This window comes from Vicugna pacos, chromosome 8 (genome assembly GCF_048564905.1).
Source record: "Vicugna pacos chromosome 8, VicPac4, whole genome shotgun sequence".
Classification (NCBI taxonomy): Eukaryota; Metazoa; Chordata; class Mammalia; order Artiodactyla; family Camelidae; genus Vicugna; species Vicugna pacos.
In genome coordinates, this window is record NC_132994.1 from 50,829,514 (window position 1) to 50,846,436 (window position 16,923).

A 16,923-nucleotide genomic window follows, 5' to 3' on the forward strand; every position below is an offset into this window, starting at 1 on the left:
TTAAAGCAGCTTAACAATCTGTGAATATAGGTTAATTAGCAATTACCAGGCTGTGATAATTCTGGTAGCCAATGGATGCTAATGTCTATGGCTATTCAAACTTTCTTTCTAAACATTTTTATAAATTTAAGTCTTTTTAAGATACAGGCATACAAGTTGAATTAGTCAGTTTACATCATATGTATATGCACATTTAGTTAAACCCTATTTTCAATATTTTAATAATTCAATTTCTGCATAAATAGCTCAAACTGTATTGGAAACTTATTTTAAATTTCCAGCTTTGGTGAAAGCTGAAAATCAGGCACAAGACATTAATAGAAACATTAACTTCCACCCATGCCTGATCCTTTCCCACCATTATTTCAAATAGCAAATGATAATGACTTTCAGTCTCAGCAATCATATCCTGTATTAAGTGGCCCCTGACCTTTTCATATAATACTTTTGGTACTGCTTCTGTGGTGCAGCTTGAACATATTGCACTTAGGTGGGATTAAGTTAATTTAAAATCATTATTTCAGTGCCAGAAATCAATTTTAAAGCAATACCTATGCAGGGCAAGTTGGGAAGAAAAATCCCTTTGTGTGTTATATATCATATTCTCTGCCAATCAGAACTGGAGCCCTATGCCAGTTTATACCACTTTCAATGGTGCCTTTCAAAGATAGACTGCATGATTTGTCTAGTACTTCACTGTCTCAGGGCAGCCGGAGTTCACATACCACGACATAAGAACTTGAAGAGAGAATCTGTTTTGTGATGCTCTTATTCAGCAGAAGGAACACAAACTCTTGCCTAAACACACAAAACAGGATTCTTCCCCTGTGAACACTCTACCTTGCTGGCCACAGAACTGGGCTATTTTTGACCTTCTGAATGCAACCGATTTTAGGGTGAAATACCATAGCCCAATTCCTACTGGAAAATGCAATATGGACAGCTGGTGAAAGGTTTCAAAGCTTTAAGTAAATTATTGCATTGCTAGAGAAAGGACAAGAAAGTATAGTGCAGAATGTAGTTCTGTAACGATAAAGGAAGTGACAAGGTAACCTGTTTATTTTTAACTGTATGCTTCTTACACAGTGTGTTCTCATCTTCTACTCTATTTTCCAGGTGGTAAAAATAATATATTACATCAATTCAGCATATATCTTATATCTACAAGTCCACTCACTGCAGTTTTCTGCCAAAACAATTAATTACTGATGAATTGTGAATTTCTGACAATGTTTACACTACAGTGGGATCTTAATAATGTTCTGTCAGCATTTCCATTATAAACTTCATTTTTTATGGATGTATGTCTTAGTCATAAACTTTTTTTAGGTTGAAACTTGTTAGTTATTTAAAGGATCAGATCAGAAATACTCTTCTCTAAATATTGCCAATTTCTAGTTTGAGAAGAGCTGCCCCCCAAAAGCCAAAAGCTAAGGATGGCTAAGGATAGCTGGGGGAAGGTACTTGCAGCTCAAATGACCATGGGTACATTGATCCACCAAACTGCAAAAAAAAAAATGAGTCAAGTATGACTTAAAGTTCATTGCAAAAATTAGTTTTGAGACACGGCATGAAGCATTTTTTCAAAGTTAACTGAATACTTACCTCTAACTCAAATGAAAGTTGATCAGAGTTAATGACTTGGTATTTAAGATGTTACATTGACAGGTTATATGAGGTAACTGTCAGATACTGTAGGGTGAAGCAGTTTCAGTTTCACATGTACAAAGGCTTGTCCAAACAAGGAGACTTGGTAAATTTTTCAGAAGAAAAAACTTAAAATAATAAAAGAGATACTGCTACTAGGGTGAGGTTTGGCATGCAAAGTTTCAACACTGAGCAAGTTTTATGGCCAAGCTATATGTCCTTAAAAATAGGGCTTTATAAATGGAAGCACTGGCACAACCTTCACTATAGTATTGCAAACAGTAACGCTATTTTATATAACCTAGACAAGAACGTCTTTTTAAAATCAAAAAGCTGGTCTATTTTAATACATTGGGCTCAAAAATGTTTAACAAAAATAATTGGATCCACTATTTTGCTTAAAATCTCAAAGGTGAAAAGTCCTGGGACAGACTTGGGACTGCATAAGAGTTTGGTTTATAAAGTTTGGCCATTGCGTGTTCCTCTCGCCACAGGTGGGCTTCAACTGAGAGGCGCTCACTCCAGGAGGAGGACACTTCTGGCAAAGACTGACAAAGAAGGGTGTTTGTCAAGCAGGTGTGGGGCCACCTAAGAGTGTGACATTTCTTAGTCAATCCCCATGTTTCCAAAAAAACCTTCCCTGTGTAAAGCTTACCACTCCAACTTTTAAAAGTAACACATCTCTGTTAAAGTGCTTTTTTTCTCTTTTTTGGTTTGTTTTTAACTTGTTTTTGTTTTTTGGGCAAAGCAACGTAAGTATTTTTATTGATGTTGTTATTTATTTATGTTTTAATAGTCTGGAAAGATAAAGGCCACCACAAATCTTTCCATCTCTGAAAATTCCACCAGGCTAGCTTTAGCCCTAAAGTATGAAAAACAGAAAAATGGAGTGGGAAGGAAAAACAACCCATCAAAAAGTGACAGGCTTTATCATGTGCCAGGTGTTGTCTTTAAGTTTAAAAAATAAAAATAAAAAAAGAATATTAAAAAAAAAAAACAAACACCAAAAACCAAAAACCAAAACAATCCACCAAAAACAACTCTCATATCCCAAGAAGAAATTCGTTTTAGTGGCCTTGGTCTCAGCATGGTCCTGCCAATTTCAAGCCCCGACCATACACGTATTCTCTAAATGGAATCAGTGGCTACAAAGCGGCCAGCGTATCGTTAGTCACAATACAACAGTAAGGTTGTGAACATACCTGAGCAATGTTCAAGGTCTAGAGCATTGGAGGATGGGCAGGACAAGACAGGACAGAACAAAAATAAAGGAAGAAAAAAAGAAAAGACAAAACAGTGACTATGAGGCCAGCCTCAAGGAACCCAGAGTCAGCACAAACCCTCCCACATGTTAAACCACCAAAAACAAACATACACCAAAAAGAAAAAAGAAAAAAGAAAAAAAGATCAGCAATGAGGCCACGCTGAAGATACCAAGGGTTTTAAAAACAGACACCCAAACAACAAAAAAAGTCAAAAATTATGGTTAAGTCATGTGTAGGTTTCTCTGGCAAAAGGTATACTTGAAACTGGCCTTATAGAAAAAAAAGCAATGCAAAATAAACCAACTTTTAAAATATTTCCCTTTTAATTTAAACATTCTTAAAGCAATATATAAATGATAGAAACAATACATTGTTTAATAAACCATATATTAAAAAAAAATCACCAAATAGTTCTTAACTGTTTTGCTCAGTTAGCTATAGCAAAGGAAAGAGAGAAGAACAGTGCAGATTCTATGCAGAATTTACTAGGTTCCAGCACAGTACAGTACCTGCTTATTTAAACCTAGCATATTGCAGACCATATCCCTGGAATAAGGCTGCTCCAAAACATATCTCAACAAAGCAGTCTGTGGTTCAAACAGATCCTTTAAAGAAAATAAAGAAAATTACTGCTTCAAGATCAAAGAAAATGTTAATTTAAGTAATTTGAAATTGGGATAAAAAAATCCTCTAAAGGCACTTGTTACCTTCGCACAGTAGGCAGTATCTAGTGGGAAAAAATCATACGATTTTAGTGCTTACAATGAATCTGTTCCCACCCCTCATTTGATAAAAGATGTAACTGAGGTGAAGGGACTTGTCCAGGGTCCTAGAGGAAAACTTAGAAGTGGTTTCAGCTACAGTCACAAGGAAATCTTAAGTATCACTGTAAGGAAAGGATTTTTTGCTCAGAAGTCTAATCGAGAAAGAATGAAGACAGTTTCTAAACATTCTCATACAGGTGTAAACATAAACATCATTTCCAAATCTGGAGGGGACAAATGACTTGATAGCACAGGGGTAAGAGTGTAGATTCTGGAACTATATTGTCTGAGTTCAAATCCTGACTATACTATTTCCTAAATGTGGGGCCTTAGTTAAGTTACTACCCAACTCTGTGTCTCAGTTTCATCATATGGATAATGGAAATACTACGATAATAGTTAAGAATAAAGGTTGTTGCAAAGTTCTTAAAACAGTGCCTGGCACACAGTAAGCACAAAATAAATTTATCTGTTTTCATTATTATTGCTATCATGATGACTGTAAATCCATTTAGCTTACCCCTTTTTCATATTCCAAAGTTTTGCTGACTAATATACCAAGAGCCTAGAATTGTCTTTAACCTTAGTTTCAGTACTTTACCCTCCTCACTTTTGGGCAAGTTTCTTAATCAGTCTCTACATCATTTTTGACATGAAACAGTTACATGAAAACTATCTTGCCTTCCCCATATGTGGCTCTGTCACCACTCCAAAGCCGGTGATAATAAAATGAATCTATCAAATTCCATTATAGCTTTATGTCTATATCTTGTATTTCCCTTTTATGGATGTTTGTGGATTTTTTTCCTTCGAGAACTTTCGACCCTACTTCTGTCTTCCCTTACCCCTCCCCTTTTGAAAGAAATCTAACAAATAAGAGGCTGACTCAAGTTTTGGGGACACTGTAAATTCATTTTTGGTCCATGCTTTGGAAAGGAAAAGTGAAAACAAGGAATCAGTTTAAAAATTCAACTTTCTAACCCAAGTGCTTTGTCAGAAGCGGATCACTGGAACACACACACCTGTGGTATCAAAAACCACAGGCTAGACTTGGGGGCTGAAATCACACGATAAACCATAAACTATGTTTCATTAAATATTTATTTCTTCAGTCTATGAAGAGTCAATTTAACATTACACATAATATAATTCAGGATGAAGTCTCTCTCAGATGGACCAAAAGTCTCATTATATTTAACAACATACCTTATCATATGGCAAAAGGCCTTTCAAAGGAAAACGGAGAGTTGCAGGATCCAATTTCCATGAATTACAAATGGCGCCCGAGTTATTTACAACTGGCAGAAGGCTGCAGCGGCCTATATGTGTTACAAAAAATGTTTTTAAATAAATGTGAACATAGCAATGCCAGGTCCTTCATTCACTCTACAAATATTTAATGAATAGCTATGCTGAAACAGAGACTGTTTTAAAAAAATGGTTTAATTAGAAGTTTGGAAATTTTGTTTTGATTATTTTTAATTCAGATGGTTAAAGACCAATTTGTACAGGCCTTCCAAACTCACAAATGTTGCATTTGTCCAAATATCTAGGACAGAGGCCAGCAAGCTATATATAATCCATGGGCCAAATCCCAATAGCTAGCCACCTGTTTTTGTAAAGTTTTATTGCAATACTGTTGCCTTTGTACTGTAACGGCAGAGCTGAGTAGTTGCAACAGACAGTATAGCCCACAAAGCCTAAAATATCTGTTATATCACCACTTATAGAAAAAGTTTACAGACCTTTAGTCTATGGTCAAGCTGAGTAACTGTAAGCATGACGTTCCTAAAGGCCTTAGAGACAGTATATGACCATCAATAAGTTCACGTATCCAACTGCCTGAAGAACACTGTCACTTGGATTTCCCACAGGCACCTCAGGTTCAACATAAATTGAATTCATTATCATCCTTCTCAAGCCTGTAGCACTTCTATAATTCACTAAATGTCAGTATTCACTCAGTTACAAAAGCTAGAAGCCTAAGAATAATCTGTCTAGTGTCTGTTTAGTTTATTTTTGTTTTTCTAGTGTCTAGAATAGCACCCGATTCATAGAAAGTACTCAAAATTTGACCACTGACTAAATAATGGTCTACATTCCCAGACTGTTCTGAGACCACCATGTTCTCTAGAAATAATCCAGTAATATATATGAGCACTGCAAAACTGCAAATCATGTGCTTATCTTTAAAATAAAATTCTGAAAATCTAAAAAAATGAAAAAATAGGAAACAAAATAAATGAAATATTGAGCAAAGGTCTGAACTGGAATGGGCTGAGAGAGTCAGTCTGAGAGTCTTGTATGCTGTGGCCAGACAGGAGCAGATCTCCTGACACTTCCAGATGACTCCTGGGTGCTTCACTAGCTCTATCAAAAGTTCCCCTAATCACAAGGAAATACATCTTCTAGAACAGTTCTACATAAAGCTTAGACCCAGTACAGACAGTTGCTCCTCCCTCCCTACACTCAACACACAAAGTGCCCCCAAAAAGGTAAAAGATCATTATTAAACTCCTAGTGTTATATTAAAATGACAAGCCATCAAGACATGTATAAGATAGTCAGATCTTTATTAAATAGTCAGATCACTAAAAATCAGGTACTAGTATATTTGGTATATAGTAAACCAAAACCCTACCACAAATGGAGTTTATCCTTGCTGTGGGCCTGAAGGTATCCACAAAATCTGATACAAGGTTTCCAAGTAACTAAAATAAAACAGAAGTATAAATATAATAATCAAGATTCCTCTGAATACAAGGATCGTTTACATAAAATGAGATAAAATGTAAAGATCTACTACAATACTTGCACATAAATTACTCAAAGTTTGGTTCTCTTTTGCTTCCTTTGAAAGAATTCCTTACCAGTTCATCCACCCCTGAATTAAGCCAAGTCATACCACGGTGCCCTTAGTGTATATTTTATCTCAGCAGAGAAATGAAAGAAAAAATTATTAGCATAATAAAAATACATATTACCTAAGGATAAAGCGACCATTTAAAAAAGAAGCGTACAAAAAATAAGATTAATATAACTACTTTTTTAAAAAATTTCTATTAAAAATTTTAGAAAATATTAAATTTACCCAGTGTGGAAGTTTTCCCTCAGGATATAGTTTCCTGATCTCAGTGACTGCAAAATATGCTGGCAATAAGCAGGCATTTCTTTCCAAGATATACGCTATAACCTAAGAAAAATAAGAGGGCACTATTATTATTTTACCAGTCCCACAGACAAGCCTTTTAAATGTAACGACAACAACAACGGAATTAAAAAGTAGAGATATCATTTTATGGATTCATTGGGCTTAAACTGTAGCGTAAAATATTCATTTATATGTGAAGAATGTCTAAGAATAATAAACAATTGAACAGATTGCTAATAGTTAGTAAATAACATTGAAAAAGCTTTAAATATTAGTAGACTCCAACAGGAAGGCAATGGACCAAAGTAACAATTTTTGCAATGTTAGTTATGAAGCACAAAGATCTTTTAATTGGTCCATAGGGTGATGGCTGGTAATAGTTGAAAATACCTTAATATCTATATTATTTTCATAATTAAAAACCATGAATTAATCAAAATTTAAAATTTCCTTTTGAAATATAATGAAAGTAAAACAGCACCTTAAAAGTAGAAGTGATTTTTCTAGAAGTAAATGAATGGAACATTTTACAAACTACTGTAAGTTTTAAAAGCACAGAACTATGTAAAACTGGACTTCTTCTGGGTATGATCAACAAACTGGAGACATGATGAAATTACCTCTCGTGCTGCTAGAAGCTGCTGCACAACAGCTGAGCTGACTGTATTGGGAATTGTCAAGATTTTCTCCAAAATCACTTTCAAGAGATCTCGAACACCCTGATATAATGGAAGTCATAGGTTAAAATTAAGTAATGTCCCCTGTGCTAGTTAAAACATCTAAAGGTTTCAAGATTATATACTTGGAAAGTTACCTTCAAGGTCATACTTAATTTTTCTGAACCACAGCTGACATTCAAGCCCCTAACATCAACCCAAGAGAAGTGTCATGTTCCAAAGCAGAATTCTAAAGAATGGCTTGTGATACGAATGGACAAAGAAAGTCACTTATAAATAAAAGTTAAACTTTCCACACTCTGCTAAGCTTTTTTGACCTTCATAACATTAGAAGAGTTTCTATTATTACGAGGGTCAAAAAATTTGAGCTTAACAGACAGAAAGATATTTGAATAGAACTTGAAAGTACTCTGAAAACATGGGCAATAATAGTCAACTTTCTAGCAGATGACCCTTTCTGCTCCTTCCCAATGGCACAGTCTAACTTTATTCTCCCTTCTCATCAGCAATCACCCACCTTAGTCCTTCAAACTTATCCAATAATGCTATTCTGTTCCCTGGTCATCTGCTCATATCTATTACCAGTTGCATTATTGCAGGGCAGAATCTGATATACAGATCAGAACTTTCCTTTCATAGTATAAACTGTGATCAAGAAGGCAGACAATGTAAAATGACTATAACTCAATAAAAAAATGTTTAAAAAAAAAAGGCAGAAAAAACATATACACGAGAGAAATCAGAAACAATGATAAAGCACCATACAAGTAAGAAGATAAAAACTACATATTAACCTGCTAAGGAAACTAGTAAAGAGAAAAGCTTCCTAGAATTAGTTTTGTATTAAATCATGATTCAAGCCAATAATTATCAGTTAAGTCATTTTAGATTAGAGAAAATACAGATGGGAAGCACAGGGTCAGGTATTGGCAAGTCTTTCAAAAAGGAAAAGAATAAAAGTAGCTTGAATGAAGCAGAAGCCTGTGCAGTGACAGCGCTCCTGAGCTGTGGGATGAGACACAGTTAGGGAGGGCACGCTGCTGTTCTCGGTCAAGGGCAGGCTGAAGATATTTGCCAGGAAGGACACGTGTCCACGGGTGGTCAAGGGGAGGTGAAGCAGGACTTGCTCCCTTCGTCAGCTGATGCCTACATCCCTTCTCAGTTCCACACACACCCCGGCTCTGTGTGCTTTCATTTGAGAGGGGCCCCAACAGCATAAGATCTGTGGCATGAAGGCACCCAGGGTCTGCTTGGTGACTTCCCTACTCATCATAGAAATTTATTAGCCACCTGCCTTTTTAAGAATGCTGGGAGGGGAGCAGAGAAGCTGTGGGAAATACTGAGCAATTTTAAATCCCTTTAGGAAATACAACAAAATGGAGACAGATTTTGTAAAGACTTCTACTTCATCTCTCCCATGTGAAATTATGATATATACCCTGAAAAGTTACTTATGCCTGAAAGCAATTACTTTGTATAATTAGGAAGAAGTACCTTGTAATCCACTCCTCCAATTATTTTCCGAACCAGTTTAAATGTTAAGGCCCAAAGCTGTGTTCTTTCCCATTCAAGAGTTTCAGAGTTTATGAGGGATTCACAAACCATCCTAGAAAAAAGTAATACCCATTCTAGTTACAAGACAGATTTTGCAAGTTCTGTAATAGGCAAGATCTGCATACTTTGTATATTCGATTTGTCATAGTAAATAATAAAGGTACATTATTACTCAAGCACACTTTTAAAAAATTTTGTATAGTATTTCACATTTTTTTACTTGTATGAAAGACTAAACACAAAGTAGGATTAAATAATATTAATGACATTATATTTTTACTAGTAAGAAATCTACCAAAAGCTATTGGTTAAATGTTTATCCTCTATCATTTCATGGCCAACTGTATTTTTCCAAAATGGCTGCACCAAGATTTCTGATCCCACACAATCCTCTAAAATGTGACACTGAGACCCCTCCCATGAAGTGTATCAATGTCATTCTCTATTCCTAAATCCAGGCAGCCCCAAGACAGGCAAATGGGATGCTGTATGACTTTCAAGACAAGGTGATAAAGCTTCTGCTGGCTCTCTTGTAAATGCTTGCTCTTGGACTCCACCATGCTGTGAGTAAGTCAGTCACATGGAGAGGGCGTATATAGGTTCTGGCCAATAGCGCCAGCTGACGTCCCACAGACAGCCAGGAGTCTACCAGGTATGAAAGGGGAAACCTTTGTCATGACTCCAGTTCTAGCCACTGTCTGACTGCAATCATGAGACTTGAGAAAAAGACTACCTACTATTTGCCCAGTCAAGCACCATAATCATGGATGTTAATAATAAAAGGATTATTGTTGTTTTAAGCCACAGTGTTAAGGTAATTCATCATGCAGCAGAAGTTAACTGGAACTGACCCAGCAATTCCACTCCTGGGTACATATCTGAAGAAAACAAACACACTAATTTGAAAAGATACATGCACCCCTACATTCACAGCAGCATTATTTACAACAACCAAGATATGGAAGCAACCTAAGTGTTCATCAGCAGATGAATGGATAAAGAACATGTTTCACACACATATACACGTGCACATGTGCACACATGCACACACACAAATACTACTCAGTCATAAAAAATGAAATTTTGTCATTTGCAACAACATGGATGGACTTAAAGGGTACTATGCTAAATGAAACAAGTCAAACAGAGAAAGACAAATATTGCATGATATCACTTATATGTGGAATCCAGAAAATACAACAAACTAGTGAATATAACAACAACAAGGTTAATTGAACAAGCTTGTCAAAGTAAGTGATCTTAGCCTTTGTGCTGAAACGCACAGCCTGCCTGGATTCAAGCATTTCAAGTAAGTAATTCTAAGACTACTGCATTCTAGAAATTACAACTGAGATATTATGAAGGATTTCTTGTTGAGTCTAATTCCCTTTTTCATTCACTTATTCTTTTATAATAACAACCTCAACCAATTTCTTTTTATATTTTTTTTTTATTGAAGTATAGTCAGTTTACAATGTTGTGTCAATTTCTGGTGTACAGCACAATACTTCAGTCTTATAGGAACATACGTATGTTCATTTTCTTATTCTTTTTCACCATAGGTTACTACAAGATATTGAATGTACCTTCCTGTGCTATGCAGTATAAACTTGTTGTTTATCTATTTTATGTATATTAGTTAGACCAATCTCTAAACATTAATAAAAAAGACAATTCTTTAGATTGTTCATATGCACCATTATACATACCTGGGTGGAAGGAGACCAGTCTCGACCGCCATTGCTAAGCAATCGTAAAGAAAAGAAATTCTTTTAGGACTATGTTGGCCGTGAATAAATTTAACAATCCACTGGATGCATTGTTCATGAGATTCCTGGAAAATGAGAAAATGATTATATTTTAGGTCTAAACTTCTACTTCATAATATAAAGGAAGACAGAAGTAACTCTTAAAGTATTGATGTAGAATTACTTTGAGAATTTACTATTAAGAAGGAAAAAAGCAAGGTGCTAATGAACTGTACACAGCATATGAACAATTCTATTAAGATCCTATGCATAAAACACTTCTAGAAGGAAACGTAAACTCGGGATATTGGTTGCAGACCAGAAAAGGAACATGTGGCTAAGCTAAGGAAGAAGGAAGGCAGATTATTCATTGGGTCCAACTTTTGGTATCCTTTGCATTTGGACCATATGAATATATTATCTATTAAAAAATAATTGAAAGTAAAATAAATTTTTTAAATGAAAGTATTGCCACTATGTGACCCATGTCTGAGCAGTAAGTGTTAATTAATCACTAGTCACTCAACTGCTAAAAGGTCTCATTTTTCTACCTATAACACACCATGTGAAGATAATGTACTAATGGAATAAAAGCAGTTTAAGGATCACATATTTTGTCTTTTTCAAGGCTATGTTTTCTGGTGAATGTTCTTTGTTATGAAGTTTTACTTTTCCTTTCCTCAATTTTATTATAGTATCTTTGTATACTTATTATAGCATCTTTGTACCTTTACTATAGTATATTCATTATGTTCTCTTTATATCAATGCTGGGCCAGTTCCTTTGTTGAGTAAGTGAATGAAATTTTTATCCATTACAATCCCTAATCCAGCTGTTTTGAAGTGCACCAAATAAATCTGAAGAGGTTGAAAATGGTTTTATATAATCTAACACGCAAGAGATTTTTGGAAACACTGTGTTGCAGTCGATCTGATTTTTCAGTATAGATTCTCCACTGGAAGAATACAAATTGAAACAAATGGAAACCAGAATAAACAAATAAAAGATGATGACAATCGTATTCCTCCTTTTCCACAAAGACCTTAACAGCAACATCAAAGCAAATGTTAAAAAAAAAAACAAGGGGTCAGCTGGACGTATTAAAAGTGCAGTGCTCACCTGAGAAAGACCACTCCAGAACTGTCTGAAGGCCCCCAAACAGCTAATTAGTTTTATTTTTTCATCTTCTGGAGTGTCCATAAACATTCTAAAAAACAATAACTGCATTATTTGCCACTAGTTTCAAAAAGTTAATTCAACATCACCACTATAGTGTATCTTTCAAACCTCCAAGAGAGACCTAAATAAAACCTTAACAAAGATACACTCAGATAAAAACACAAAAGTCTGCCGTATATACTCACCCAGGGAAAGCCTCTTCTATAATTTCCGTTTTCTATTAAAAAAGAAAGCAAACAATTGTAAATTTTTCAAAAAGGGGGGAAAGGGCCTCTACGAGCAAAATAATACAATGCAACATCATAGGGCAAGTCACCTTAATAAGCAACGCGCAAAAACAAACAATACCTGCCCGCCCGGCTTGTAACAAAGGATGCTGTTTATTTCAAAGGAGGCTCTGAATTTGACAGCAGTTTGAGAACCGCGCAACTCTTGCACACATACACGGTATCACAACAGAGAAGAGGTGAGGGAGAGGTTGCCCGGGCCAGGTTCCTTGAGCCATTGCCCCCGAACCACCCCCTCGCCCAGCCATCGCCTGGGATCTCTGGCCGTTCCACTCACCACCACCTCCTCAAAAATGCTCTGCAGTTGCGTCTCCATCTGGACCATCGCCCCCGACTTTTTTGGACGCCAGGCGCGCGGCCCCGATCAGACCCGAGCTCCCGGAACACAGGGGCAGAAGGCCGGAGACGGCCGCAGGAAACCTCAGCTCGCCCGGGGGACTTCCCTCTTCATAAAGCCAGCTGAGACGGCTCCCTACAGGGCCCAGCAAACAACCGGAGCCTGCCCGGAAGTCGGGGAGCGCTGGGTGCGCGCGGAAAACGAAACCCATAGAAACTAAGGACCCGGCCAGACGGTTCCGCCTGTGGAGAAAAGCGCCGCCCGCGAGCCAGACGAGAGCGCCCCCAAGTGGAGCCTCGAGCCTAAGTCACCCTGAGGCTTCGTTGGCTGCAGGCCGCCACTTTCCAGATGAAGCGGGAATCGCTTCCAGCTTGCTGTTAACGCTTCTGCACCCCGGAAAGAAAGAAGATTGATGCCCAGGGCATGCAAAATATATTCAACCCATCACAACAGCCTGCAAATCTTAACCCATTCCGGTATCATCAACTCCAAGTCCAAAATCTTGTCTAAATATCATCTAAATCAGGTATAAGTGAGACTTGAGGTGTGAGTCTTTCTGAGGCAAAATTCCCCTCCAACTACGAACCTGTGAAACCAGATAACAGGTTATCCTCTTACAAAGCACAATGATAGGCTGGGCCTAGGATATACATCTCCATTCCGAAAGGGAGAAATTGAAAAGAATAAAGTGGTCACAAGTTCCAAGCCACTCTGAAATCTAGCTGGGCAATTTCCACTAGACTTTGAGGCTTGAGACTAATCCTCTTTGGTTTGATGCTCTGTCCTCCAGGATGGGGGCGAGGGCTCGGCAGAGGTTGTAAGCACCTGAGTGGAATGACATGGACATCCAAGCATGAGAGGCGGTGGTGGTGAGGTTGCGAGGCTGGTTCTATGCAGGGGAGTTTATCAAATAAGCAGAAATAGTAAGTGCAATGAAAGTCTGGTTTCATACGGTGGGAGAAGGGAAATACATATGTGGAAAGAGAGTAAAGTAGGATGAACCCTATGGTGCTTGACTGGAACTGGATATTTTGATATGACCTCACGGATATCATATATAGGTAGTTTTAGAAATAAATACAGATGATAGGTGTAAGTGTGTATACACACATACATAAATACACACACTCATACATCTATTCCCTAGCTCCAGTAGCGGAGAGGACCTGGGAGCAGCAACACTCCAATGAGCACACCTAGAGCTCAGATGTAAATGCCATTTTCCACCTAAAGGAGTCAGAGACCTTCTAAATTATGCCTGATCGCACGCTGAGGCACGGAAAGTACAGGATGAGCATGAAGCCTCTGGTGTTACCAGAAAGCAAGAATATTCTTGAAGAATGATGGGGAGTTAAAGGCATATCCACTGGCCAAATCAGGGACAATGTAAGCATCAACATAAATAATGATAATAGTGGAAGATAACTCAGCGAGTAAAATTGAAGACCTTGGTCCACAAGAAGGTAAATAAACAGATGAAGAAATTAAAATTTTGGTGAGAAATGGTATATTTGTATAGTTTCAATGTAACCTCACATACAATACCTGTTCATCACAAAAGGACAAAGAGTAACTTCACAGTGGAGAAGCCTGAAGCTACCACTTCAATGAAGTGATCAAAGTGAACATCGCAGTAAAGGGACATTGAAATCATGCACCACCCTGATAGGATATGAGGGCCTGACATCACTTCAGCGTTATTTTCCTGACAACGTTTTATCACCTGAATCTAACCATGAGGAAATATAAGACAAAACCACATTGAGGGGCATTCTATAAAGCACCTTGCTTGTGATATTCAAAAATGTCAAGGTCAAAAAAGTCAAGGACTAGCTGAAAATTTCCAGAAGTTTCCAGAAGAAACTGTTTCATGACAACTAGATGCAAAACATAATTTTGAGTGGAATCCTTTCACTCTTAAAGGGCAACTGACAAAACCTGAATGGACTGTGAGGACTAGATATAGAAATGCATCAGCGTTAATTCTCTGATTTTGATGGTTACGTAGAAAAATGCCCTCATTTAGAGGGTATGTACACACTGAAGTACTTTGAGAAGGTGGAACACCAGGTCAGCAACTTACTCTAAAATAGTTTGGGGGAAAAAATTGTTCTTTGTGTTGGTACCTCCAACTTTTCTGATAGTTTACAATTATTTTAATTTTTAAAGATTACTAAAAATAAAATAAGAATAAAGAAACAAACCATGTTTGCAAGAAAGAAAGAGAGAAAGAAAGCAACTCAGCAGTTCCCTTCAAATATCTGAGTAAGAAACGTGGATCATTTCAAACCAATCCTCAGTAACAAGAAAGAGGTGGTTCTATTAATTCTGTACGCCATAACCAATGACCAGTGTACTCAGCTCAGTTCAGATATTCCCCTAAATCTTTAGCTTGGAATTTCTATAAAATTATATATAATTTCCTCAGCGTAAAATGTCAAAACACTACACTGTTCACTAGAATGAAAAAGGAGCATATGAGAAAAGGGCTGGTTGGAGATATGCTTGAACAACTGAAGTATCAGCTGTCCTAGCTTTACAAAAGAATAGCCAAGGCTTTAGCAGGATGAAAAATTATGTGGAGCAGCTCAAAGCAGATTGAACAAAAGGGTGAACATAAAATCATGCCTAAGGAAATGTGCTAGTGCTCAAACCAGTTCAATTAAATTGGTTCAAAGTGAAGGCCTGTTGCTGGGAACAAAACATACATCAAAATTTCAGGAAACAAGCAAAGGCAGAAATAGAGGTAAAGGTGACCAGCAGGACTCAGACAAAGCGAAAGCACTCAGGACATCTTTGTGAAAAGGGCTGGTGTATGTGCATTGCTGTTAGAACTGGTCTTAGGATCAGCCTGGAGAGTGAGGCCAGGGTAGTGCTTCTCAGAATTGGAGAGCCCTGAAAGCCAGCTAATAAGATGATCACTGGAAGCGTAAATACTGAAACGAGCTATGAGAAAGACAGAAAAATAAAATAAACACTTGGTTTAGAAGGAATAGTGGGCTAGTTTTGAGGATCAGGGGATGTGCCTACCTCCCTAGAAAACGAGGTAGAGCAATTTTAATGGAAAGCTGGAAACCCTAGATGCGGAGGATGGAAATGAAGCAGCTTAGAATCTATAGAGGATGGAAACAGATGCGCCAGTTGCCTGCTACTGTTGATGTCTCCTCACCCTAGTTTGGTGATGTTTGTCTTAGGTGAAGCCAGGGTCTAGAAACAGGGGTCAAAGTCCATTCAGATGGAGGGATCTTTTCAAAATGAGAGGTCACCCCAAGTGAATTACCTCCCGAAGCTGCTCCCTCAGGGGTCAGCGCGAGCCCCGGCGCCCTTGAATGCGAGGTGCGGAGACCCGAAGCCCCCGAACCGCAGCTGCATTCCGCGTCGTGCGCCCTGGAACCCCGCCGGGTCCGTGCGATACCCTAGGACCTGCCTTTCAAGCAGCAGTGAGGCTTCCCCGACAGCTGTAAGGAGGTGCAGCAGCTCCACGACCAGCACCCCAGCAGGATCCCGGTGATCATGGAGCGCTACAATGATGAGAAGCAGCTGCCAGTCCTGGACAAGACCAAGTTCCTGGTCCCGGACCATGTCAACATGAGCGAGCTGGTCAAGATCGTCGCGCGCCGCCTGCAGCTGAACCCCCCGCCGGCCTTCCTCCTGCTGGCGAGCCCGCACAGCACGGTGAGCGCGTCCACGCCCATCGCGGATATCTATGAGCACAAGGATGACAGCGGATTCCGCTACACGGTCTACACCTCCCAGGGAACCTGGCTTCTGAGCCAGCAGTAGGGGGAAGGGAAGTTGGCTTGGAAGTTGGGGGTCCCTGTCAGGCTCTGCCCAGGGAGTTCCTGGCACGTGAACGGAGCCGCTTCTGCCCCGGGTGCGCTGGGCAGGGATGCCGCCTCCTAGCCAGGGAGCACCACCTGCCCCTCCTCTTCCCATGGGTGGATCCTGGCCCAGCCATGTTACAGTTGCCCCTCTGGGTGCTTACTAGGACGGAGAGCAGCCCCCAGCACCCCAGCTTGGTGTGGTTTGTCTTTTTTTAGGCCCCTGCCTGTCTGCCCATCTGTCCCTCCTCAACCTGAGGCTCTGCCCATGCCTGGACCTGCCCACCCCTGAAGGGACTGGCCCCTGGCTCACCTGATCTTGACACGTTGTGTGGACCTGTGGTCATTGTCACTCTGCAGAATGAAGATTGCTCAGGCCTGCCTGGAAACAAAAAAAGAGAATTGTGAATCCATGGATTAATGTTTTTCAGTTTGGTCATGTATGAGTTAGTTAATAATACCTAGTAAGTTTCTTTCCATCATGGCTGCAAAG

At 38.7% G+C, this 16,923-nt stretch overlaps 1 protein-coding gene and 1 pseudogene across 2 annotated transcripts in view; one reads left to right on the top strand and one right to left on the bottom strand.

The window, feature by feature from the left end:
- MED23 (mediator complex subunit 23) overlaps positions 1 to 12,766 on the bottom strand; it is a 37,929-nt gene extending 25,163 nt beyond the window's left edge. Inside the window, exons 1-11 of one of the 2 annotated variants that reach the window (XM_006200054.4) lie at positions 12,550 to 12,766; positions 12,171 to 12,202; positions 11,926 to 12,013; positions 10,768 to 10,892; positions 8,999 to 9,110; positions 7,448 to 7,546; positions 6,768 to 6,869; positions 6,318 to 6,387; positions 4,883 to 4,995; positions 3,422 to 3,517; positions 2,850 to 2,867 (exon numbers count right to left, since the gene is read on the bottom strand). In XM_006200054.4, coding sequence (XP_006200116.1) covers positions 2,850 to 2,867; positions 3,422 to 3,517; positions 4,883 to 4,995; positions 6,318 to 6,387; positions 6,768 to 6,869; positions 7,448 to 7,546; positions 8,999 to 9,110; positions 10,768 to 10,892; positions 11,926 to 12,013; positions 12,171 to 12,202; positions 12,550 to 12,597 — 903 coding nt within the window. In that variant the 5' untranslated portion in view covers positions 12,598 to 12,766. The remainder of the gene's footprint in view (positions 1 to 2,849; positions 2,868 to 3,421; positions 3,518 to 4,882; positions 4,996 to 6,317; positions 6,388 to 6,767; positions 6,870 to 7,447; positions 7,547 to 8,998; positions 9,111 to 10,767; positions 10,893 to 11,925; positions 12,014 to 12,170; positions 12,203 to 12,549) is intronic. The other variant, XM_006200055.4, reaches the window with a different exon arrangement.
- Positions 12,767 to 14,014: 1,248 nt separating this feature from the next.
- LOC102535056 (microtubule-associated protein 1 light chain 3 alpha pseudogene) lies at positions 14,015 to 16,392 on the top strand (annotated as a pseudogene).
- The last annotated feature ends 531 nt before the right edge of the window (positions 16,393 to 16,923 follow it).